General features: G+C 37.9%; 1 protein-coding gene across 1 annotated transcript in view; it reads right to left on the bottom strand.

Annotated features, from left to right (window-relative positions):
- The window catches only part of LOC144195846 (cotranscriptional regulator ARB2A homolog), a 124,548-nt gene that overhangs the window by 27,129 nt on the left and 70,258 nt on the right, over positions 1-27,161 (bottom strand). Inside the window, exons 9-10 of the mRNA XM_077715700.1 lie at positions 14,484-14,600; positions 8,292-8,376 (exon numbers count right to left, since the gene is read on the bottom strand). Of these exons, the coding sequence (XP_077571826.1) occupies positions 8,292-8,376; positions 14,484-14,600 (202 nt within the window). The remainder of the gene's footprint in view (positions 1-8,291; positions 8,377-14,483; positions 14,601-27,161) is intronic.

Below are 27,161 nucleotides of genomic sequence, written 5' to 3'. Positions count from 1 at the left end.
GAGACTTAGTGGACTATTTTCAGAGTAGTCAGCAGACACAGGTCATAGGTTAGCCATGGGCTGTCTAAAACGGTGACAGGCCGTTGATGGTCGGAGGGATGCTGTTGGATAAACACATCGGGAGGAGGCAGAGACAACGCTTGAGGATTAGGAGCCAAAGATTTCAGTGAGACAACAGCACAACCTCTGTCATTACTCACAGTCACAACAAGCACCAGAAGCACAACAACTCTCCAAGCACTTTATAATTGCTGCTTCCAAGACCACAAACAAGCTACCTTATTGCTTGCCCTTCTCGACTGTGTGTTGCATTCAGTAAAGGGAGAGGGGAAAAATCATTCTCTAATTGCAACGCTTTTCTCATACGAGCACACATTGGTTTTTGCGGACTGTTTGTATCTTGTCAAGGGGATGGCTGGCTAATAAAGTTTTATCTGTCAGCATGCGGCACATGGGATAAAGCAAGGGTACAGCTTTAACTCAAAACCACCACTTAAATACACTGGAACTTTTATAAACAAGCTTCTGACTAAATAAGATAACTTTTCTCAGTCAAAAAAGATTTATTAAAACAATTATTGTAATCTAATGCTAAATATAATGACTTAAGGCAGTTTTGAATGATTGAATAATCACATTATCTTTTGGGATAATTCACAATAAAAACTGAATTAATTAATAAAATTGATTTGTTGCAAAGGCTCATCTGACACAGGCAATCCCTTCTGACTGGTTGCGGTCAAAGGAATAAAAAACAGTTTGGGCATCTAACTTAATGCAAAAAAAACCAAGATCAATCACTCTCAACACGGAAGTGTGGGTAGTCTTAAACGTGATGCGGCAGTGGTGGCATCAGGAATTTACAGGCATTTACAGTGACACTCTCATGTGATTACTCAATAGATTAGCTTCTCTCTGCACTAATCTACTTGATCCCATTAACTAAATTCACCTTATGGTGGCAACTACGGGGAACCCTTTACATAGGCTAAAGTAGGATTATATGTATTTCACTAGTCACACCTGCATTCAGCCAATTGCGCATTAAAATGTGGTGTGAAGTTTTCTTTTTTTTGACAGGAAAAGGCACATTGAGGCAGCGAAAAGCACACAAAAAACACACAAAAATGTGTATTATTATGTTAACCAAGGATTTTTATGTAACCAAATTGAATTTTAAAGTTCTAATCAATTATTTGTTATTTAAAGTATTTCTAACTCATTTTATCAAGTTGAAGTAACTCTCATGATTAGGTGTGTGAGCTATACTTATGTTTCTTAGTAAACTCAATAAAAAAATGATAAGATGTGTGAACTTAGCCTTAGTCTTAGTCTCTATGTATCCAAAGAGCACATTGACAGCTGGCTAGGTAGCCAGGATGTTGAGCTCATTTGTGTGTGGACAATGTGTTTACATGCAAACTGGTTAACTGAAGTCAGTTTGCTTAAAATGTTGAGCTTTAACAGTTAAATTTTTTAATTAGCTTTTCATTTTTCAAAGTGCTTTGTCGTCATGATCTGAATGGCATCCTGTTTGCTTAGAGATGTTAAAGCGATATAAAGTACCTGTTTAAAAATATATAATATTTCAAGCATTTCAAATGATCTGTTTTTGAGGTACTGCAGTGTTTCATAAAAATTACAGAGAAACATTAATAATAGATGTTCAGTACAGTGGTACCTCAACATACGAGCACCAAAAAAGGCCCAAGTAGGTGCTTGATTTCATTCCACCCAAATCAAGAGGAAACCTTTTTAAATATCTGGTGTCTTACAAGAGTAATGGTTTGCTGCTTATTTTAGAATAAACTTAATTGGTTAAACTATCTAGAATTTAAAACAAATCTAAAGTCAACTGAAGTCGAAAGGTAATAATGACATCTAACTGGGCTGAATAAATTGGCATAAATAGCTGAGACATTTGAAAACAAAGATGAACAAGAATAAACGCAACAGAATCCACTTTCTTTACAATCATCTTCTTAGAGCAGCCATCAAATGTGTTGGAAGGGCTGTGCATTTTTCTCCTAAGTAGTTTGCCACATGTTTAGGTCAGGGGTAAAGGCTGGGCGGATTACAGCCTATATCAACTCAATGAGAAAAGGCCATATGGGCAAATGAGATCCATGTCCATGAAGCACTAATCTGGGGATGCCCTCTGTGTGACCAGGGATGGACACTACCCACAGCAGCTAAGAGGCTTGGGGATTCGCGGCCTTCTTTACAGTAACCAGTATGTGAGATTCATCATCTGACCCACTGCCAACTCAGAGCGATATAAAAGCCAGACCAACATTCATTAGTAAAATAAAAACAAATAAACTTTTAAAAATAGCTTTGAATGACTTTGCAGAATAAAAAAAATAGACAACTTGAAATGGTTAAATAAGAACAGTTTGGTTTATCTTGTAAACCGTTTTATACAACCCGCCAGATATACATTGGGGACAAAGGCTTCATAAAGAAAATAAATATTTAATCGCAAGTATTGCGTAAATTGTTTGCCCTTTTCCTTTTGGCGGAAAATAAATGAAGTACTAAGTACACCAAGTGGAAAGAAAAACATGAAAGGAAAAAAAATCAGAAAAGAGAGGGGTAATTACTGGAGATTGTGCCCCAGTGATTGGCTGAGGGGCGGCTATGGAAGGACAAATGGACAAATCTTAAGGAGCTAATAAAAGTGAATACAGAACAATCCTCATGGGCAAATCTGGCACTAAGATGATAATGAGATTATAAAACCTCACTATATTGCAGCAAATTATATAAGTGTTTCATTGAACCTTGTTGAACTTTCATTTATACACACTCGGCTTTCTTCAATTTTGCATCCATGTTGCTTTTCTACCCATTAAGTGATGGTTATATTAAAAGAAAGGACAGCAGTATGGAAATCATCTTGGATAATGAAAAGAATTCAGAAGCGAACATAAGAATGCACATTGAACTCTGCAGTCATACTTCTATAATATTTAACATAATCACTTTGGACAATGTTGTGAAGGCATTAATGATCTCATATTGTCATAATCTTTGTGAGCATATGCAACATAAACATACTGCACAGATTAACTCATGAATGTAAGATTAATCTTATGGTAGTTAATAAGATTTGTTTGTTGATCTTTTTAATTGAGACTAAGTCATATTTCATGAAGGACAGGCTGACATCTGCTCTTGACTATATAACACTGTATGTTTCAACTATTCATAAAATAATAACTTGAATAGCCCGTCTCCTACTAAAAGTACTTTACTCCTAATGGATTCTAGTTAGTGCTTCTTGTGGAGAAGCACTATACAATTTCGTCATACGCTGCTGAGGGTATGATGACTACTAGGCTTTTTGTCAAGTCAATGATGACGACAATGCCTATGTCTGATTTTCATTTTCATTTTTAGAATACACTTTTCTCATTTCTCCCAAACTATATTGTAATCATTCATTCATCTTCAATACCACGCATCCTCGGAAGGGTTGGCAGGAGCCTATCCAAGGCGATTTTGGGCTAAAGGCAAACTAAACTCTCGACTGGTCGCCAGTCGTACATAGGGCACACAAAAAGACAGATGACAATCTGCTCTCACAATCATACTTCCACCAGTGGGAATCGAGCCTGCAACTGCCCGCACTGAAGTCAGGCAAGTGAACCTCTACACCATATGGTGACAACTATATTGCATCATAAAGAAAAAAAAACTGATCTTCAATGCAGCTTTGAGCTGTCTGAACATTAATTAACTTGACATATTGATCACACTTCATCGGCTCCATTTGTCTGCTAAGACAAATAAATGGGAGCACCCTTGCCTTGGTCATGTAGAGAGGGGCTTGTCTATTGACCATGACAGCATATCTTTGATAATCCTAATGCAGTAAAGGAAGATACGGGTTAGGCACAAATCAAAGCACTGAACTTAATCAATAAACAGGGACAGTGGTGGAGAAAAGAATCAAAGAATTCCATCAGAGTGGTCAAGTGTTTGATTCAAAGGAAATGTCGCAATGTGAAAGCCAACCTACATGATAGATTAGATTGCCTTGTCACCATGGAATAAAAGTGTGACCTGAAGCTGGATGGTGGACATTCTCGTGTGTGCCTACAGAGCAGTCATGTAAGATTCTTCCCAACTCAAACTTTGCACCAACAACAGTATAACAAACCAGGGGTCAATAACAGGTAAAATGCTCTGACGATGCTTGGAAAAAGTTTGCACATTTCTTAGCTTGGGTTCAACACTAATCATCATTTATTTAATACATAAAACATTTTTATTTATTTCAAGAATCTGTATCTGGTAAACTATACTCTGAGTTTAGGGAGATAATTTCAAAACCAAACCGGTTAAATAGGAAATCCTATAACAATGGAGACCCAAACCAAAGCCCGAAACGGTCAATGGGAATCTGGGCCAAAGGTTAGTGTCCGGGTCACCAGAGTTTACCTGTCTATTTCCTGTTACACATGGCAATGTGTCGTGGTTGAGCTATGAAAACAGTGAGACACATTTGTGAAAATATGAGATGGCCTACTGAGGGCATTAAGCGGACTTCCATGTTACCAAGCTGAAAAAACACAGATGTTGGAGGTGGTTGAGGTTAATTTGAGTGAGCCCGACTTTCCTCTTGGAGTAAGTCATCAAACATCACATCAGCTTGCGTGTGTTTGTGTGTGTATAGTCGGGGTCCCGGCAGGGAAAAGATGTTTCGTGGCCAACAGTGCATGGATAAGGGAGGTGCAGGGTAGAGTAAAACTTTAAGTGAAACAAAGATTTACTGTATTTGGGTGTAAATAATTAAATTCCGAAAGTTAGGTTTTTCAAAACAAATTTAACATATTTATGGGATCTGAAAAACATATATCAATGTCCTCAAATATGTCAGGCTGGATAAAACATAAATAAATAAAACATTTATTAAAAAAAACAAACAAACAAAATAAAAAAAACATAACAAATGCGGTGCCTTACCGAACCTCGTTTGGTTTAATTACTACACCATGTTAAGTTGCTTGTAACAGCATACATCTGTTAATTAAAGTGCAGGTAAGACATTAACTGACTTTTGTTAGCCATTAATCAGTGTTTACCTACAGAACGCTCAGCCTTTGTAATTAATAATCAGCTTGGACAATGAGTAATCGCCCAACAGGAAGTGTGTGTATGTGTGTGTATTTCTGAGCATCCTCTATTCACATTATTTTTCTCAGAACCAAAGCACAGTTTCACTAGAAACAAGTTAGTATGCAGAGCATTGATAACAACAAAGCTCAATATAGAAAATCGGGGCGTTTCCCACTCTATTCATCCATCGTCAAATGCCTCCCCCTCCCGAGCATGCCCAAGTCTTTCTCCTGTCTCAAAGTGACAGTCTTGGAATAGCTTACCTAACTCCATCCTATTTTCCAACTGATTCTAACGTCATCTCAGCAGCAGGAATACTAAATTCCATTTAATTTGCATAAAGGCAAGAACGCATGGGCTGTAGGTTGGGTGCTCCCTTCAAGACAACTTAATGGAAAACAAATGGTTTTGCAATACAGCATATATGATAATAAACTGCAAATAAATACTTTCATTCAAGTATGAAGGAGTTGAGTCGAAATTGTAATGGATTTACATAAGAAATGGAAACCTTACTAACTCACGAGTAAATTCGAGTTTCCATGTCAATGTACAAAGACTTCTTTACAGATGACAAGCATGAATGGATAAACTTCCTTTCTTTGAGGCAAACGTCTCGGAATATTGAGAACACACTCATCCTATCATCACGAAGGCACACATGGAGGTAGGATGGATGTGGAGGAGGGGAGATGTCCAGCATAATGCAAGTGTTTAAGAAAAAGAAGAAAGGATCCCAATGTGGACAGTCCAAATATGTGTCTCTCAAACCGTTTCCGCTTAAAACTCTCTTAGGAATTTCAGTCAGTGCCATTGTCTCTGCTGCCTCACCAAAAAATAAAAATACAATTTATGATTTTGCGGATTTTTTTTCTTCGGTATTGGTGTAGGCATCAGAGGTGGTGATTTCATACATTTTGGGTGATCGGTAAATCACCAAAAATATAACCGATCTTGACCACCAATCATACTTATTCACCACATTGGCTACATTAACCCGCTAGCATTTGGTCACTGATATTTGTCAGAAATATGAGAATATAATCGCACTTGTTAGTTTATTTTCAAATGATTGTTTTGAGGATATAAGTGCACTTGTTAGTTTATTTTCAAATGATTGTTTTTAACAACTGTAACTTCCGTAGCTCTTTGCCATGTTTAGGTGAGATAAATTGGAATTTGTACTTGACATTCAAATCATAGAGTCAATGTGTGAAAATTGTTTTGCCTTATAACTCTGTCTTTCATCCGTGAGTAAATTCAGTCAGATAATACCCATTTCGTGAATATAGCTCACATTTGGCTCACATTCAAATTGTTCCAAGGTCAAAAGGTATTAAGATGTGAGAAAAGAGGTGATCGTTTAATGGCTTTCAACTCCAGTAAATTCATCTATTAATTTCCTCAAACCTTGTGTTTTTCTTTTTGTAAAGCAAAGCATTGCTCCATTTTATTTGTTGGTGAAGGAAATTAGAATTTAGTGATTTCTAATCAAACGTTTTTATCTCCTGTATGTGCAATATAAAAACTAAAACAAAAAAAAAACAGGTAGGTTTATATGCATAATTTTTTTTAAACTTTAAAGCTATACATTCTCTAGTTGACTACCTATACATACAGATTTCTGGAAACTACTGTATTACAGACTGCCTGTGAAAACAGGTGGGTGTTTAAGTATTCCAATAAAGACTGGGTGCTGTTTTCTGTAGCTAAAAGAAATACATAGTGTAAACACTACCAATACCCATAGCATAGCAACCTGACTGGTGATTGCTGAGAGCACTATACTTGTCGATTGAAAGTGCCGGGCCACGGTGCCCTGACAGCGTTCTCTCAACCTCGTCACCTCTGCTGTTCTGCTGTGACTCTGGCTACAATTGCCGCTGCCTGTGAACCTGCCAGGCTGCCAAGGACACAAAGAAGGCCGAGTCAACCTTTGACATCAGAAGCTGCTACCAAAAGACCAGAGACAAGCTGAGCTGGCAGCTTTGTTAACAGGCTTGTGCTTGGAATCTTTTCAGCTCGGTTAAAGTCAATAAAGCGCAAGTCAATAGCGTACACAAACAGATAGACGTGGTGTCAAAGGGTTTACTGTTACGGCTGTACGATTCATGCCATGCTTGAAAAAGTGAGGTATCTGGACTCAAAAGGCTACTATTTTTTCAAACTAACTTAAGCCCAAGAGCCAAAGTGACATTTGAACATGAAATACGGTAAAGGTTTAATATCAAAGGCTAGCTGACATTTGAAGTTGCTGACTCACCATTAGATGTCGAAATGTACCACCCACACGGCTCCATGTGGAACATGGTGCTTTAGTGGCCGAGATGAGATAGCAATGTTAGAGAACTATTCACTGACATGGGGAGCATGTGAAAAATGACCTATACTTTCACAAGCATCTCAGAAAAGGGATAAGAAGGGAATAAAGCACAATGTCCTAACACGAAGCCAAACATTTTCTGGCGAACCACTTGTGTACTCCATACACGTATAGTAGATATAGCGAGTCCATAAATCCATCCCTTCTGTAATGGAAAAAATTTCAGAGCGACTTAACTAAGTTAAAACTTCTTCCAGGAGCTGAATGACTTGATTGTGTTAAAATATTCTTTTTTTCAGAGGGTACATGAAAAAATATGGAATGAAATGAGATGGGCTCTAGCACCCCCACTACCCTTGTGAGGATAAGCAGTTCAAAAAAGGAATGAATATATATACATTATTTTTGTTTAGTGTAAACCTAAAAATACCAGTCATGTGCCCTCTTGCATGTACACCAGGATGTATGTCAGTTCCAACAACAGTTGCAATCACCATCTCTTATCATAGCCCATGTTGTGGATTACATCTTTCATCCCTAATCCTACATTAAGGACACATTCTTATGATGGCTGTGACATCATTAAGATCAGTGCATCAGAGAGAGGACACAGGGACAGGAAGCCAAACACCACAGGGGCAGATTAAGAGATGCATCCGTGAGAATGGATGACGAAAAAGAATGAAAGAAGGAAAGGGGGTGCAACAAAAACGACAGAAATAGAAATTGAGTTAAACAGGACATTAGAATAGCGTAGGTGAAAGAACACTTCTGATTTGCATTCAAAGACAACCTGACACAGTGATCTGAGATCAGTTGATTTTCCTTCATTTAGAATTGGTACCTGCAGAGACACGTGGGCAGTCCGTCAGCATAGAGTCCAGTGGTGTGTCCAAAGGTTCGGAACTTGAGACCCAGTTACAGCAGCGCTACAGGACAAAGGAAAAAAAGAAAAAAACCAAAAACCTAAGGTGAGACACCGAGTAAATTAACTCATGGATCGAATAAGTGATTTCTCATTGACGTCCACATTTGCACAGTCATTATCAAACTCCAATCGTAGAGGCATAGAGCAATGGGGGTTTCAAATTTGTCTTTTGATGCGGGTCATATTGTACTTTTGGCTCCCTCCAGAAGGCTCTTATAGATATAATGGTGAATTGTCTGATATTTAAGAGATACACAGGAGTCGACATCGCTCGTGTTCAATTCATTTTCTATGGAATTTGCGCGGCAAAGCAAATGCCCCCTACCCTCTCTTGGTACACACGCGGGCCTGCGATGCAAAATAAGAGAATAGGAAATGGTTCAATTTCCGACGGCGTCACCAGCCACTACATCCGATCAGTAATGGGTTTGTTGATCGACAAATCCCCTGTGAAGACACTGGCCAACCTAGATATCACGTCCATGCTCCACCCTTTTTTAATTTAGAGGAGTTCATCATTTTAACCTGTACAACCAGCAAATACTTTATATGTCTTAGGATTTTTTCTGGGATTTAAAAAAAAAAAACTACGGCAAGAAAAATGGCTGATATTCTCTATGGATCATCCTAGTTTTCGGATTCAGGGTCGTTCCTCTTTAAAAAAAATATTTTTTAAAAACCATCGACTTGATGCAAATTGGGTTATGACAAAGAATACAAAATGTGTACAAAGATGAAGGTGGAGGAGAAAATGGAGATGCAAGAAAACAAAGGAATGCTGGAAAGGGGGGTAGCAGTAGGAGAGGAGGGTGAAGGAAGGGGGATGAGTGCGAGAAAAAGACAGCAGCACGCAATTAAAAGCTCTCTGACATGTTGCTTGGACATCTTGCTGTTTGTGGTGGAAAAACTGAGGTCCTGTACCATGGTGGATCAGTGGGTGAATTAGGGGAGGGGTTTGCTCAGTTTGATGACCCATAACCCCCTGCAAACACATGCTGTCCTCTCAAACCCCCCAAGTGGTTGACAGCACCACTGTCAGAAAAAGGAATGAACCTCTTTATTTACTTTGGCGCTCTTCGGATTGCATTGACTTCCCCCTACTTGGTCAAATCTAACATATAGAAAACCATCTGCTACATGGCTCAGTTCTTTCTTATCAAATGCAGTTGCAAACCACAATAATGCCAAAGTTCTCTCTCCTAAATTAATGGGCTAGAGTAGAACTGGTGGTGCAATTGACCAATTTAATGATGCTTCAATACAAAAAAGAATTTTTGGACACAGACAATATTTGTCTCTATTACAAACTCTTTGACGATTCAATTTGAAATTGAATCAGGTTTCTGATAAAATTAATATCATATGTAAATATTTAACACAGTAAATTGCACATCACCAAAAGCAATAAGAAATAAAAAGCAATTTTGACGGTGTGGAATTTTGTTAAACATTTGAATTAAAAAACATTTCTTAACAAAATAGCATATCTTAAAGATAAGGCTATTGATCAAGGTTTTGTGTTTTGATGAATTTCAATAGATCAGCCCAATATAGTTTTATGTAATTATGAAAATAAGTTCTTTGGAGAATCATATATTTGCAGATATAACAAATGACTATATGGGCTTGTGACCGACATATCGATCCAGATCGATGTTTCGTTAAAACCCTAAGAAATATTTAGTTGAAATTGCAGTGACATAAACTGAATTTGGTTAATTGGTCGGTCAGAAAGTATCATCGTGTCATACAAACCTATGCAAATGCAGTAGTCATGTCATAATTGAATTGGTGATTTGGAATAATGGAAATGCAAAGAACGAGCAAACTGAGCTCATTGTTTCATAAAAAAGTCTATAGAAAGGCTGCTCATAGTTAGCGCATTGGGTTCACAGTTTTGGGGTCAAGGGTTCGATCCCTGGTCGGTCCTCAAACATGGAATTTTTCTGGTTACTCCACCTTCCTCCCACATACCAAAAACATGCAAGGTAGGCTGGTTGAACACTATATTGCCCGTAGGTATGAGTTTCAGCATGAATGGTTTTCTATCTCTCTGTGCCCTGTGATTGAATGGCCACCAATTCAGGGCGTCCCCCGCCTGGTGCCCAAAGTCAGCTGGGATAGGCTACATCAGTCTCTGCTACCCTTGTGAGGATAATCGGAACAGAAAATGAATAAATGGAAGTCTATAGAAGTTCATGGCCAAATGATAATCACAATATAATAATTAAAAATACACCAGAGCAATGAAATCAGACAAATTTGCAGTCTGTTGAGCAGAGAGACAACCCGTACAAAAGGAGGATTTTTTTGTTCCCTGCACAGGTTTAAAACTGTCATAAGTCCAAGTTATTGAGAAGGCTGTAAACTTGGCTCTGTATATAGGATTAGCTATACTAATGTTATACCGAACAACAAATATTTGTTCAATGGTCCGGGAGTTTTTTTTCTTTTTTCTTTTCAGTGAGAGGGCAACTTATCAAAGTGTGTTTTGCCTTGTTAAAGAGTGCGTGTTCGCGTGTGCGTTGAAGCAGGGTGACGGCAGAAAGGGAAAGAGGGCGGCTGAGAAGGAATGCTTGGAGAAGACGTTCACCTGATAAGATAAAAGTTCAATAGAAGAAAGAGAACATGTAAAGAGATTACAATGTGCAGCTGGCGTCCTTCTGAATCACTGCTTATCTACTCTTGTTTACTTTCACCCTGGCCCATTACAACGTTGTGCAACAACTTGTGTGTCTACTCGTGTGTCTACTGCTGTGAGTGTGGGTCACTCATTGAATTGTGGGGGGTCTTGAGAAGAAACATAAAGGCTATTTTGCATTTTTGCACTCACTGACCTTGACTCCCAAAGCCGTGACTGACAAATTTATGAACCATCTCCCATTCGAGCTCCCCAAATACTCAAACATGGCAAACAGTCCATAATGCCCCTAACCATGAATTCTATTTGTTTATTCATGTGTTTTTGTTTTTCTGTACGAATATTAAAATGCTAACTGAGAAGAGAGCTGAAGGCTAACCTAACCCAGCTGTTGTTGAGAGGCGCTGTGTTAAAACAAATATTTTCTGTTACTGACTGTTTGACGTGTGCAGCGTTTCTTTTTTTGTTGCACAAATGATACATTTAATTGAAGCTTAGAGTCAAATATAGAAACAGAGGCAGAGGTGATTATGATGAAACATCTGCCCTGTATACATAAATCCTCTGCAAATATCAACAACACATACGGGAATTCCATTGGGAGGTGTACAGAAATTGCTGTTTTTAAGATAAAAGCAATAGGCTTTTGAGATTTGCTGCAATCTGACACAGTGAAATAAATATGAATTTTAACTGGACCAAATGTAAGAAAGCCCTTATTGCTTTATGAGAAGATTATGATTTTGAAAGTTTTTTTCCAGTCTCTAGCTTGCAGGACATTGCTGACCCGCACAGAAGCAGCGGAGCTACTTGACAGCTTCATCAAGTGTCTCATTGTATCTCGTTTAATCCATTCAGCATGTCTGGAGGTAGATGTCAGCTGGGCCATGGAGTGGCCTTTCAAAGGAATCGTCTTTCTTCACCTTGACCATCACCATTAAAGTAAGCAAGGTCAGTTATTGAAAGATTTGTTAAGGCAGTAGTGCATATATGCATACATACACATTGCATTTCTGGCGAGACATTTGAGACAGTTATAAATGACAATGTATGCCTTCTAAACAAACAGCATCATTGTGTCAAGTCAGAGTCGGCAAATCAGCATTGTTCTAAATTCTTTGGCATCAGAAGACTTTTACACAATGTACCTTTTTGTATTCTACCTGGATATTTAAACAAAAGCATGAGGACTGCATAAAAATTGATTCATCTTTGAATTGACAATGTTGACATGTTAACAATAAAGTTAGTGACTAAACAATTAGGTAAAAGAATTATCTTGCTAATGAATCACATCACACAGTGTTGTATTGATTTGAACCTAGAGATAAACAAAATCGTGTAGCGAGTACATAATGTGTGTGCATGCTGCCCCCATTCTATCGATTTGGTCTCTTGGAAAGCACACCATAGTGGGTGATAGAAAATAAGTGTAGTAAAGCCTCCAAACCCTTAAAACAGCTGTCAACTAGCAACTTAACTTCTCAGAAAGTTGTCTTGTCCAAGCCATTTTCACCGTCTACGCTCACTCTCTACGGATTAAGATGGTTTATTCATGATCATTGTGTACTTTTTGTGTTTGTGTGCATTCATATAAGCTCTAGGCGGGCCACTAGAGTGTGACAGCAGGCCAGCACTGTGACAGGAGACACCTTGGAGACTGTGACAGGCTGCCAGCTGTACACCATCATTCATATTTCCCTTTCTCTCTCACATAAAGTAACATGACATACATCTTTCTTCACATATCTTCATTGCATCGAGCTCATCAGCATACTTGGACTGCTCAGATTTCCCTTACTATCCTTTTGTCCTTTCCAGTTGGAGCATTAATGGATTTGAAGGGATTGTTTATTGTATTTCTACCGCTAGGCGCAAGAATCTTTACATCTCCAACTTTTGTTTGCATCCTCTCTATGGAATTCACTCTCCTTTAGATGGTGTTTTGTCTCTCTTTGCAATGACGTCATTTGCCCCTCATCTGAACCATTTGGTCCATACAACCCAACCCAGCGGGTGCTGATCTCTAAATCCCATCGCCTTCTTTTTACTCCCCTCTCCTTCCTCACCAAGTAGAGACCTCTCCGACCTTAGAAGGAGGGAATTATCTCTGTCCGAGAAGAACAGAACAGTATACTGCTGGGGTGCCCCGACCTCACATGCACCCACTGCTGTGGGCACCCATATTTATACACCACCTCGAGCATTATCAAGGGTCACTGCAAGCTTCACTCAGTGGTGTGAAACCATCTGTGCTGCACTACCAGTGTGTTGATCACAGTGAGCAATGCAAACACTATTCATGTGGAAGGTCCAACTGTGTTGGGGTTGTTAATACGATGTACCTGTGAAGGGTGTGCTACTTTTACGTTCGTTTATTAATGTGTGTGGTATAAACATTGTGTGGAATGATGGTAAAATGAACAGAAAACATTATTTTTAATGCTTTGCAATGGCCAGGTACTGGTAAACCATTGGCTGCCATTGATGACAATAGTCAAGGCAGAAAATCATTACTCTTTTCAATTTTTTAGAAACAATGATAAAGTGAATGAAAGACATTATTGCTTAACTTGATTTGGAAAGGCATATGTGGAATCGTGGCATTTCGCAACGGGAATTTGAAATATTCTTCAAGTTCTGAAGAATTGTTTACGTTTTCAACAGTTGTTTATAAAGATTAAAAATATAGCATTGCTTGTACTTTTACAATACCTTTATTGTGTAATATTCTATGTGGCACACACCTACCTTGTCTCCAGTGGCTTCTGGATACATTAAATTTGAGACCTCTGTACTATAATATTAAACAAATTCAGCTTCTTGGTCTCAAAAAGTAGTTTGACATTAATAAATGTGCTATTGACTCCAATTTTATATTTTATGTTATCAAGTGAAATGCCACAAATGTAACCTTGGAATTAGACTTAATGGTTTGATGAGTACAATAAATTTAATTTTGTCTATCTCATTTCTCCTTGTGGAAAAAGGAGGTGATTTTAGTTCTATTGTTCTGGGTAATCAGCGTAAATAGAAAATCGTTTAAAATCCTAATTATGCTCTGTAGCGTGCATCCCTTGGAAGGATCAAAAATAGGAAATGCAAGACGAGGTCAGCACAACCTTGAATCCCAACTATTCAAATCACCATGTGCTGCACAAATTCCCCTAAAAACATGGGATCTAAAAAGTGGGATGCTTAAAAATAAAAGTGTGTGTATGTGTCTTCCGTTATTGTGACATCCCTTGTTGCCGAGCAGCTCTGGTCAAGGCTAGGTCTCATCTGTATGTGCATACTGAGGGAGGTCAGAGACTGCATGTGATGCAGAGGTCACAGCAGAAGCGGCAGTTGCTAAAATGAAGCTAATACAAACCCGCATATGCAAGTGCCGCCAACCTCTTATCCTTCTTCTCAAATATGTACGAACGTGCAAGCAAAATGAACGTATATGAGTGCACATATTTCACCTGCTGCAGCCAGTCCTGTGTGCTTTTACTGGTATCCTGCAGCCACATGCTGTGAGCTGAATCCGTCAGAGCCACAGCACAGATTTTGTTCTTTACTTCGGTTTCTCTGTGATTCATCTGCAAAGAAGAGCAGAGAAGACAAAAAAGACAATTTGACACAATTCACAGTTTGTCAAAAGACAAATTGGCACTCTGGCAATATAACTTTCATGGATACAGCTATTTTGATTGACCCTAGTGAGGATCAAGCGGAGATATTGAGATAAGATGAAATGAGAATGTATTCCAACTACCACCCCATACATTGCTACAACTATTGGAAATGGTGAATATAAACTCAAGCAGATGTATATAGTAATACTACACTGAAATATGAAAGAGCTGGTCCAATATAGTGTGTCCTTGTCACATACTGTGCAAATGTCCTTCTGTGTGCACGTTCAAATACCCTGGCTCCCATTCTTAATACCTTTTCCCTTCACATGTCACAGAAAGTGGCGTCTACAGGACCATCTTCCTATTCCCCTCTGAATGTCATGCCAAGGAAAATGTCACACAAAGGACTTGTTACCGTACCACAATAGACTTCCCGCACCGCTGGACCCACCCCAAGGAGTACTGGAGCCAGACCTTGGGAGCGAGCCTTTTCAATGTGCTTCACATTAAGATAAAATAGCGAAGAAAGGAGAACAGGGCTTACAACAATAGGTTAACAATCTCTAACTCCATACATTTAGTCAGGGATGTGAAATGTGCAGCATTTGAATTCTGGTTTGGAAATGTGAAAATGCCACCGTATAAAATAAGCCCAGATATTATGGCATGTAGTCAATATTTTGCTTTCTATCTTGGATGACTACAAAAGTCATGTTTGGCTTAGAATGATCCTGCTGCGAAATATGTAGATCAATAGAGATTTAAGCATGCATAGCTAAGACCTCACGCTTCTATCACAAGATATATACACTTTGAATGCATTTTCACAGATGGCCCGGCGGGAAATGGTTAGCGCAGCGGCCTCACAGTTCTGGGGTTGTGGGTTTGATCCCAAATCGGTCCTCCTGTGTGAAGTATAAGTATAAGTGGTTCAGAAAATGAATGAATAAATGATTTACACTGCAAGGTTTTACTGAAGTATGATGGACTCCCAAAATAAGTTGTGTGAAGAAGTGATCGTGCGATGTGGCATATCCTTTAAAAAGGTTTCTATTTGTATTTCAATTTTCATCAGGCTTTTCTGACATGGAAACACATCCGAAAAACCTCCCCATTAAAACATAACAACTTTTATTAGGATATTTCTGTGTTTCTTTTTTTTGGGAGAAATACAGGAGGTAGGGCAGCCCGACGGCCTCACAGTGGGGGACCTGGGTTCAAATCCAGGTCAGTACCATATGTCTTGATTGCATGTTCTCGCTGGATCTGCGTGGGTTTACTCCGGGTACTCAGGTTTCCTCCCACATTCTATGGACATGCATGGTAGGCTGATTGGACACTCTAAATATACCCTAGGTATGAGTGTGAGCGTGTATGGTTGTCTGTCTCCTTGTGCTCTACGATTGTCTGTGCACCAATCCAGGGTGTCCCCCGCTAAGTCAGCTGGGATAGACTCCAGCACCCCCTTACAACCCCTGTGAGGATAAACTGGTTCAAAAATTGATGAAATACAGTCGGTAATGGAAACAGAGTAATTGATGTCCAGTCTCTCTTTATGGGAGATCATCCAATAAATGTAATAACGTGAGTTATCCGGAATGTGAAACAGCCACTATGTAAACATATGCTTTATAAAGAAAACATATCAGCTGTGGTTTCTTGAATCAGAGGGACAAATAGAACACCAACATGCATACATGGTAAGCTAAAACCAATGCGGAGATGTTGAAGGAATACTCTGATGGCCTATTCTGTAATGTGAAAGCATCTGGATATGCAGAGTAAAGTTCAGGAGGGGGTTGGCCACAGTGGGGTTGATTGTAGATGAGTCCGAACAGATAAGGGGAAAAGACAGGAATGAAAACAAAGAGAAACAGAAAGATTTGAACTGGAAATATGACTATAAAACTATTTGGTTGCGCATACCTCAAACAGGGCATTTATTTTTCTCTGAAGCAAAAGTGGAAACTTAGATGTCTGTCTACTGGACCCTAAATGTTTAACGCCAGTCTGATTGACTCTTTTAACCAACACTTGGTACTTTTGAATATATATACATATATATATATATATTTTTTTTTTCTAGCAGAGTTCCCTTTCTCACTCTTCTATCAATATCATTGGAACAGCACATCGCATTTACAATCTTCAGATCCATGAAAGCACAGCTGAGTCACCATTGGAGATGACTAAGTTTTAGCCCCTCCCTGCATCCACTCAAACTTTGGGTGACCTATGAATTCTTTTCCCCTCTGCAACTCCCACGTAAAACCAGTTCTTTTCCTGGGGTCTCTGAAGAGGTCTTAGTTGCCATAGAGACGGAAACATTACAGATCTCTGACCCCCTGCATAGCAAAAATCTGCTATATCCAGCTTTTCTAAAATTGTGGGAAACAGAAAGTTCTCGAAGTTTACAGTAATGTAAGTCGAGGGGTTCTTTCTACTCTAATTACGATTGGCCGCTGTTGAGATCAACATATTTCTAATTCATTTATCTCTTTAGAGTGATTCAGATAATTCCCCCAAATAACAGGAAGTGCCCCATGAATTCACCAGTGGCAAAATTAACAAAGAAAAAAAATCACTTGCCCTACACATGCCATTTTGACTGGGCAAGCCTAGGAACAATTGTCTAAAGACAATATTTTCTATTCAGAGGCTGAAAAAAGGGCTTTGTACAATTTTGTGCTATTATGTCAATAATGTCTCTAACCGATTAATCGAAATGAAAATGTTTGTGGATTCAATTGGTAGTCCATTAGTGTGCACTTTGCAGAAAAAAAAATCCACTTCTCACTATGATGCCCTTTACTACATGCAAACACCAGCAAAAATAAAAGACAATTATATTTAGGCCTTTGATAATATGTGTCAGAGACAATGAAAGCCCATAGATAATTAGGCGGGGGGAAAAGATTCCACAATGAAAACCCCCTTAGGGAGACAGGCAGTATCATCCCTAGAAAGAATGCAGATGGGTAGGCAAAGATGGGATAAAGACAGTAGCTCCTTAAGGGGCCTTGTTTACTGTCAGAAAACCAATAGAAAAGCCACAATTATAAACACAGCACACGTGTAAATAGAAAGCAGAAAAATAACATAAGAAAAAAAATGACAAGAGGGGAAAAAGAATGCACAGAGGAATGACGGCATTGAGAAAAGAACCCCGTAACCATACGCTGGACTCAACATATGCAGGACTGTGGATTGCCAAGTGCCACAGATAATGTCGGACTACCCGTGGAGCACTGAAGCACAGCTTAAATATTTGATTGATTAACTGTCCTGTCGCTGCCAGGGAGTACGAGGCAAGCGGCAAGAGCAAACAGACACCAAATAAACAAACATGCATGCGTCTGCACACCGGAAGCTTCGACAACACATGCACTAACAACCCCATAAATCTTTGCACACCAACCAACATTGGAAGAGAGGATAAACACACACACACACACCCTGGCTTGAACACATTGAAAATCACAAACTCTGCAAAGATAAGTGGCACAGGCTGGAAAAACAAACATAAAGCCCTGACTGAAGCTAAGGATTTTGTCACCATAAATCAATAGAGGATAATAGACTCCGGGACATGGTTAAGTTGCAATGTTGTCTCCAGGGATTTAAACTGGAAATCGGGTAAAAATGAACCAAGTTTTGTAACTTGAGGGTTGGTGCATGCATGTGTCTACATTTTCATTTTAAAAGTTCCATTGGCAGTGGCAGACATCCAATTCATTTGAATTGAGAATATGGCAGCGATTATCTGCAGACAGCCTCTTCTGGATCATGAATAAATGGTAAATGACTTAGACGTCTGTTGCCGTCAATGGTAGCCTATCATTCATTACAAGATACGACATTTAGTAATAATGACATTCATGTGAAAGACAAATTAATTAAATAGGCTGCACATTTCTTAGAACTAATAATATCTGGCCAACAATTCTTTTTCATTAACTGCTGTGTGAGGTTTTTTTTTGTATTTTATTGACGTTTTTCTACACAGTTCCATATAAAAAGGCATTGCATTATTGAATTAGGGCAAGATTCTTTCAGTTGGGATGAAAATGAAAAAGGTGGCCTCCCTTTCGATCAGCAAAACCTTAAAATCTGCAGATATTTTTGTATCAATTCAACCTTTAGCCTCTTTTCTGCATCTTGTCACGATTTGAAAACGTGTACCATTGTTAAGAAATGGATATAATATGCTTAGTTATGTCGCACTTTTTAATTTATTGGCTGCCATTGACGCCACTGAGAGCCAATCCATTTTTAATGGGAGAGCCAATGAAAATTATTTGCCTTCAGTCGATCCGAAACATGTCAATTCATGTGCCAAAGTCCTATTTTGTAAATTATATTCAGAAGGCACGCCAGCTTGCTTAAGAGCACCCACAGTTTAATGCAAATCATCAATGTCTTGAATATACTGATAGAAATCCTATTGACAACAAAATGATATCTTCTCAGTTGATGTATGAAAACACCCCAAACGTAGAAGGATCTGGAACAAAAACATTTTTTTTCCTCTGCTGCCAAGATAGAGCATCCCTACCCTCCACAAAACAACTCCATTTAGGTGGACAAGGGCCAACGTTGACACGACACTTCACTAGTGGGGTGATTCATTTGGGCTCAATTGCATTTACGAGTTTAAATGTGAGTGAGTAGGCCAAAATTGTGTGCGCGGTCTACTCCAGCGCCGCTGCGCAACCCGTGTCATCCACTTACATCCAAACACACTCATCCCTGGCTGTGAAAACACAGGCGCCTGTCCCCCCACACTCCAACACCCTCCACAGGAAGAGACAACAGCAAAGCTTCCTGTGGCTTTGAAGCGGCAAAGCCGTGTCCCCTGACGGTCCCCGGCTTCCTTTGTCTTAACCGCAGGAAGGAAGCCCTTTCGAGCACGATGCCACGAGATCCCCCGGGACATCCAGCGAGTGTGTTTGTGTGGGCGTTGAGGTCACATGCATTTACTCTCGGAGTTGCCCCTACCACCAGCGTGAACTTTGGCTGAGGCTGTACGAGGGAGGGAGGCCTCAGGAGAAAAGGGCAACAACTTCCTCCTCTCTTTCCTTTCACCCCTTATCGGCACATGCACGGTAAGGGAGAGTGAGAGGAAGTGAATATAGAGTGCCATGGTGGGGAGACTGATTGGGGCGAGCAGGGGAAATAGGTGAGTGTCTTTGTCAAAGTCAGGCAGTGACTCGCCACTGTGTATGTTCGACATGCAAAATCACCCGCACATACAAGTGGGAGTTGAGAGGAAAAGGAAGGGCAATAAATATTTACTGACACAGCACAAGTGAAGAATGGCTGTCCAGTGGTGGAAACAAAAGGTAGAGGATGAGAAGCGGCGTGCCAGGAAACCTAGCGAGTGCGGGCGCTGCGCCTTGCTTGTGCCCGAATGAAAAACAAGAGGAGGAAGGAGGGGAAGGTGGATTTTAAAAAAAGAGAAGAGAGAATGAAAAAAAGAAGAGACAAAAATGCGGCTAGGGGTAATGAGTGCTCATAAACAATAACAGCCCAGTGGAGAACAATTGCTATACACTCAAGAAAATGGATTTAGTTTCTTGATGATTAATTTGAGTGAAGGTTTTTATGAACTCAAGCACCGGGTCAGGTATAATGGTGCACACAATGCTCACCCCCTGTATTTATTCCACGTAGGTGTGTTGGAATCTCCATAATCAACATCTTTGCCTCTGTGTTTTTTCACTTGCTGACCATATCGTCGCCTGACGAGAACCACTGCACAAGCTGAATCCAAAAATAAGGATATAAAATGGAGGGTAATTAAATGTTGTATTGTTGGGTTGGGAACTGTTTTAGTGCCACGATGATGATGCTGATAGACGTCCAGTAACGTGGCTCTTTTAATTCTTATGCTGTTTCTGATCAGGCTTTTTGAGGTTCTTAAAAAATATAAAAAACAACAACCTCATAAAGATCTGACATACACGTAGTATGTGGACATTATATTTTTCAAATGTGTATATATAAACATATATATATAAACATATATATATACGTATACACACACACACACACACACACACACACATATATATATATATATATATATATATATATATATATATATATATATATATATATATATATATATATATATATATATATATATATATATATATATATATATATATATATATATATATATATATATATATATATATATATATATATATATATATATATATATATATATATATATATATATATATATATATATATATATATATATATATATATATATATATATATATATATATATATATATATATATATATATTACATGTTAATATTTCCAATTAAGTTAAGGAACTACTAAAACCCCCCCGATCAAATTAAAGTTGATTTTATAATTACATAGAATTAAAGTATTTGACCTGCAAATGAGAACACTAGAATTCTAATCTATTCAAAAGGCTGGCTAGTTGTGAATACGTTAAGTGCCACTGACGACACTAAATGTGCAATCCATTTAAAATGATTTTGATGTATACCACTGTTAATGGCAGCCAATGAATGAATGAGAGCTCAACCATAAGTTAAATAGTATATATAGGTTTTGGTATGCTACAATGCATAAAGAATTGTATTGTATCTTAAAAAACATTCGTGAAAATGCAAAAACGTTTTTATAATCGTTACCCAAAACCAAATTAAATAATGTTTTAATAAATATAAGTACACACCAAATATCAAAAGTTTATGCACCCCACACATTGTGAAGGTTGACAAAAAATTCTACAAATGGCCATTTTTAATTAGACAGCATTCCTGACCAAATGCGATTTGCGACTAATTAGCATGCTTTGTTAATTAGAATCAATCTGACTAAAGAATATTAGTGTGATGCACAGGAAAAAAAGTCTAAACGTTCCCCAATCAACAGGCCGTATTAACAGCTTTGGTCTAAAACCCTAAAAAGGGGAAGTCGCTTTAGTGCTTTGGATCCGATCGAATCGGCCTCATCGAGCTTCCTCCCTCCTTCACCTTCTCCTCTTCTTTGTCTCCCAACCCTACGGCAATGCTGTAAAATAGCAACCTAACCTCAATATTTTCCCTCACTGTTCTGGGACTTGCCGGCCCATTAAATTCCCCATCCCAAGTGTCAGCTTGCACATTTCCACCATGAAAATTCGGTATAATTAAAGTTTCTTAATGATCTATAAGCTATAATAATAGCCGTAAGTATTTCAGAGCAGGTTAAAGGACAGCCTTTAAGTGCACGTCGGGGATAACCCTGTTTTAACATAGTTTCGGATGGGTAACTCCCTACTGGAGATTTGGAAAGACCCAGCCAGGGAGAGAATGGCACGCAGGGGTAAGAGGAGGGAGGAAAAAAATGGAGCGGCTTTAACAAGGGGTTTGTCGAGCTGGGACGGCTATGTGGTAACTTGGTGTGATATGACACAGAGGAGAAGTGAGGCCTCTGTGAACTCTAGCAAGGTGGAGACAGCTGACTACGGACCAACAAAAGCAAGCACAGATGTTGCTGAGTAATAAAGCTGTACAAGTTAGTGGAAGAACATGACCTTAGACCGGTGAGAGGGAGCGATAAAAGGACACACACTAGAACAGATTTGATTTAAAAAAAAGCATGGAGACAAATATTTTAATACTGAAAATAAAAGAGGTTATTTTCTTGTAATACATAATAAGATTTTATAGTCTTTTTTTTTATTTTTCGGTGAATTCTGTAAAATGTATTTTTTGTACTGCATGGTGGACTTAAAGCCTTTCATTTTTTTCCCATTGACAGTGTGGCCTCCAACCTATTTTGTTACAACATAACTATATTATACTGCTCCAGTAAAGTGCTCAAGGCACACATTCATCAAACCCATGAATACAATAAAAGGACTAATAAAAAAATAAAATCAAACAACAATTCTAATCTTTAAAGAAAAAGAACAAATACAGCATGCAGTAATGATGTACTAACGTGCCTTATATTTGAAAACAAACTTGTTCATTGCCTTTAGACTCCCTACTGCTCAAGGCTAGTTTAGCCTTTTTAATGCTTTTTGGAATTAAATTTAAAACAACTTGGCATAAAATTGGAAAGAAAAAGTAATACTATTTTTTTTAAATAGAAATAAAAGAGACCTAGAGTTGTGTGGTTCATTCATTATTAAAAATCACCCAAACAACGGCATACAATGCAGAGACCAGCACAGTTAACATTCTCACTAAATTTCATCGTTTTCACAACACCAATGTTTGGTTATGCCTCCATAAAATCTCTAATTCCTAGAATTATGGAAGATGGGAGGGGATTTAAAAGTTGTATTCAAAATCATAACTCAATTGGTTGAATATTTACTGACAAATCAAACTATAAATAAAGCAATGTATTGTACACTAAATACGCGTGTACTACTGTTGCAAATAGAAATATGAATTTGTTGGGAAAATATGTCAAATCTGGATCCATACAGCACACACTATGAAAGAAACCATATTTCCTACATTCTTACTCCAAAATTAATATATGTAGGTTGTATGTATATAAACATGTACCTAGCCTTACTTTAAATCCTTTTTTTAAGCAAATAAGCCTGTTCTTAACTCTTTAAATGCCATGGCGTTGATGGATGCCTAATCATCCTTCTGCTGGAATTTAATTTAGTTGACCTCTATTAATCCAATCCATTTCAAATAGGCGGGCTTTCAGGAAATAACATTGGTTAATTCAGTTCATCAGTGGCATGTTCATTTTCCCTTCAGCAGTATTTTGCTTAACTCTCTTGACAAACAAATGTTTGCTCCATCTGTATCACTCTCCACGGCAATATTTGGCAAGTAGGACAAAACAATATATGATTAAAATTCAAATTACACCCAAATTAACCCTTAAAATATTCATCATGCACGTGTATGCACGCACGGATGTATGCTCTCGATTGCCTTCCTGATGGTAAAGATGATGTGCGTGTCACTTCAGAAAGGATTGTTTTCTCTCTCAGTCAAAGCAGCAGTGTGTTTTGTGCAATCACATTTGCACATATTAACACACATCCCAAAAAAAGGGTTAAACTCTTTTTCTGGGTTATCTAACCAAAGTTGGCAGGTGGGCTGCCATTTCTAAATGACTTTATGCAGTAGGAATTTTCAACCCAAAAATTCACTCGCAGTTTTTGTGAAAACTTTACAAGGAAGAAACAAAAATAAACAAACACAATGAGAAATGATAAGTTCATGAGCAGTGTTTGTAAAAAAAAAAAGAAGTGGAAAAATGAAGTTAATGGCGGCAATAAATTTTCACCTTAGCTGTGAAGAAGACAACTAAATAGGAAAACAACAAATCTGGAGGCGCCTGCTGCTATGCACAAACAGGTTTAAGTGTGTATACGTGTGTAGGTTTGAAGACGGGGGACTGCATGTTTGTGCATTGTCTGTGGAGGGGTCATCAACGCTGCAAGAGGAAGATTAACTTTTAGAGCTACTTCAGCCATCCCTGAATGAGTAGCAACCTCATGCCAAACGTGCAGAATGAATGAATGTCACGGTTAAAAGTAATACAAAATAAGTGAGGAAAAAGTTATTCTCTTATGCTCTTAAATGTCTTATTTGCTTGACTATTTTACCCGAGGGGTGTGATGGTCATTATTAAAGAAACAGGTTGTTTAATCCACAAGTACTCAAGGGAAAGACTTACGAGTGCCAAAAATACAGGAGAAATTAATGAAGATATGTGGCCATCTTCCATTAACTTTTCATTGCCACAAGCCATGATTAAAATACTCTTTTCTAGATGAAAAGGAGGTTAAGACATTTTAGAAATTGGACTAACTCGCAGGTAACAACACAAGTTAATTTGCAATATCGAGCAAGCACTTTGCAAGATTCAAGGCAGTTCTCATTTTACAAACTAATTTAAAGAGTGGTATATGATTAACATATTATATTTAAGCAGTTTGTAAAAATATAGATGTATAAAAAAAAACAATGTACAGACTATTTGTTCAAACACAATTTCATTAAAAAAAAAAAACTGAATATAATTGGTATTAATCCTTTTTGTGGAACGTATTGACCGCAATTGACAGCCCTACATGCCCAATCCATTTGAACTGGGGGGCTGGCAGTGAATAAAGGAATGTTTAAATCATTTGAAAGGTAATTGTTGTTTATGGCAGAAAATTAGTTAAGTACAATGACAGAAAAGAATACTAACTCTTTTGTTATTTGAGTCTAAAGCCAGAGTGTATTTCTGGTCTCATTCAATTTAATTCGACTGATTTGTTGTTGTTTTTTTAGCATTTTATTAAGTTCTAATTTTATTTATCAAAAAAAACATCTTATAAACACAATAATTATTGAACAATGGAAAAATAGTATAGCCTCCACATATGTGGGGATAACATTTTTCCGAACTTAAATTGTTTTAAAGTACACAGAAGTGTCACTTGCCCTCCAAAAGGTATAACCATACATAGATATTATTTGACGTTTTAGTTTGACACATTCCAAACTGGTATTATTGAAACCAAATATACTTCTGGCTTTAGCAAAGTAAATTTGATGAGAATACTGTAAATTGAAATTAAATTAGTGTTAAAGTGCTTTGTACAGAATGAATAAAATGAAATAAAGCTTTTCAAAAGCGTACTAAAATTACTGTATGTTTGCATTTGGTTTTCATTACTTTTATTACGGTACAGTCTCTAGGAAGATTTTGATCCAAAGTAGCAAATAAAAAATATATCAAATAAAATAACAGCAACTGTTGATTTCTAAGAACTGGAGCAAGGGTAAGTAATACTGTCAAGCACAGTATGTACTGCCATACACAATTCACGATAAAGTATATTATTAATCTTATTAAAAAAAGCAATTAAATCAAAGTGGTATAGCGCCTGAAGCTATAAGGACTGTCATTTCTCCTGGAAATGCCACAGAAGATTACAGCTAGGTTTGTGGATTCCATCAACCCCCTTTTTGATTAGGGAGTCAATTATTTCTCATTACTGAAGATGCTATTTCAGAAAAAGACCTTGTCAGTCAATCATGCAAAAAGTCCTGGAAAACCGTGAATAAACCATTAAAGTGTGAGAGTGTTGCATCAGGGGAGGAGGGGGTTGTTGGAGGGAAACGCATTGACCCCTTTCCTCACCCAAACTTCAACTTGTAGTAAAATTACCTTTTTAACTACTCTGTCAGGTTTTACTTGGAGTATGCTAATTAGAGCCTTCGCTGGTGAACATTCAAAAGGAAAACAGTATATTTATTAGTTTATCTCACAGAAAGGCATTTACGCTGAAGGTACTTTGGATTCGGTAATTATCTTGTCATTTTATAGTTGTTTATGTAAGACTTTGCGTGTGTGTGCCATGACGATTCCAGGTAATAACATTTGATGTGTGCATCTTGACGAATGTGCATTCAAATATACTATACTTACATATATTTATGTATATATAATTTGTGGGCGTCTGTTAGTGTGAACGCTTCCCTTGCAATGCACTGATGAGCACGCATAGGACATTTCTCCTGTCGTCTTTGTTCTGTTTGGGTTTGACACCTCAAAACAATAGCGGTACTTCAAGTGGACCAGCCCCATCCACACACTGCCAGGGTGGGAGCTGCCAATTAGCTCAATCAAAACATCCCTCATCATCTGTCTGCTTACCGAGAATAATAATAAAATCAAAATCACATAGTGGGGTGGCCATAAGGAAAGTGTGCAAAAAGTTAAGACATAATCCACATCTGAAACAAAACACTTGCACTACTTCCAAGTTGAAAGTCAAGACTGAATAGTACACAATTCTGCGATTGCGGAATTCACAGAAGCCTTCAAAGACTTCCAATTTTTTTTTTTTTACACAGAATACAGAGTGAGGTGCAGATAATTTAAAGATATAAACTGCATCTACTTGCCTGATTGAATGTTTAGATTTCTTCCAGTAGGAAAGTTGATAAAAGTGGATAACTTATACTTTGTTATACATGTTTTGTTAAATGTAAACCTCTGCACACTTTAAATTATTTTTTTTTCTGATGCATAATTTAGGCCTATGTTTACAGTGTCCAAATCTAGTGCAAGGTTTCCACTTTGTTAAAATCTTTCTTTAAAAATCATTTCTCCCTCTAACCCATTTTTAAAGAAATGTTTGCACTTTATAAGTAATTTAAATAAATCGGGCAAAGACAATATTGACGTTTATTCATTGCTAACCAGTGTTTCACATTGTTTAATTGTGTAATTTGATTGGAGAATTCTTTCATCATTATTGCATAAATGTGGTCTATAACTGATCATTTTAATTTAGTTTTTTTGTTTGTTTTTGCCTAAGGAAAAGAAACTTTCAAGACGCGGGATGAAGAATTACACTCAGAAGAATCAAGACTGTTCTCCGTGAAATCATTGCTTTTTCACCACTGAACTTAAACCTTTTTTTGTCTAAACAATAGCGCTGTTTAAGTTCACTTGCTTTCCCTACTTTTGTGTAACGGCAGCTTGGTGAGGAGTGTTCGGTGTCGACC

The sequence above is a fragment of the Stigmatopora nigra genome, chromosome 4, assembly GCF_051989575.1.
Source record: "Stigmatopora nigra isolate UIUO_SnigA chromosome 4, RoL_Snig_1.1, whole genome shotgun sequence".
Classification (NCBI taxonomy): Eukaryota; Metazoa; Chordata; class Actinopteri; order Syngnathiformes; family Syngnathidae; genus Stigmatopora; species Stigmatopora nigra.
Note: the sequence above shows the minus strand (reverse complement) of the source record. Positions and strands in the feature narration are given on the sequence as shown.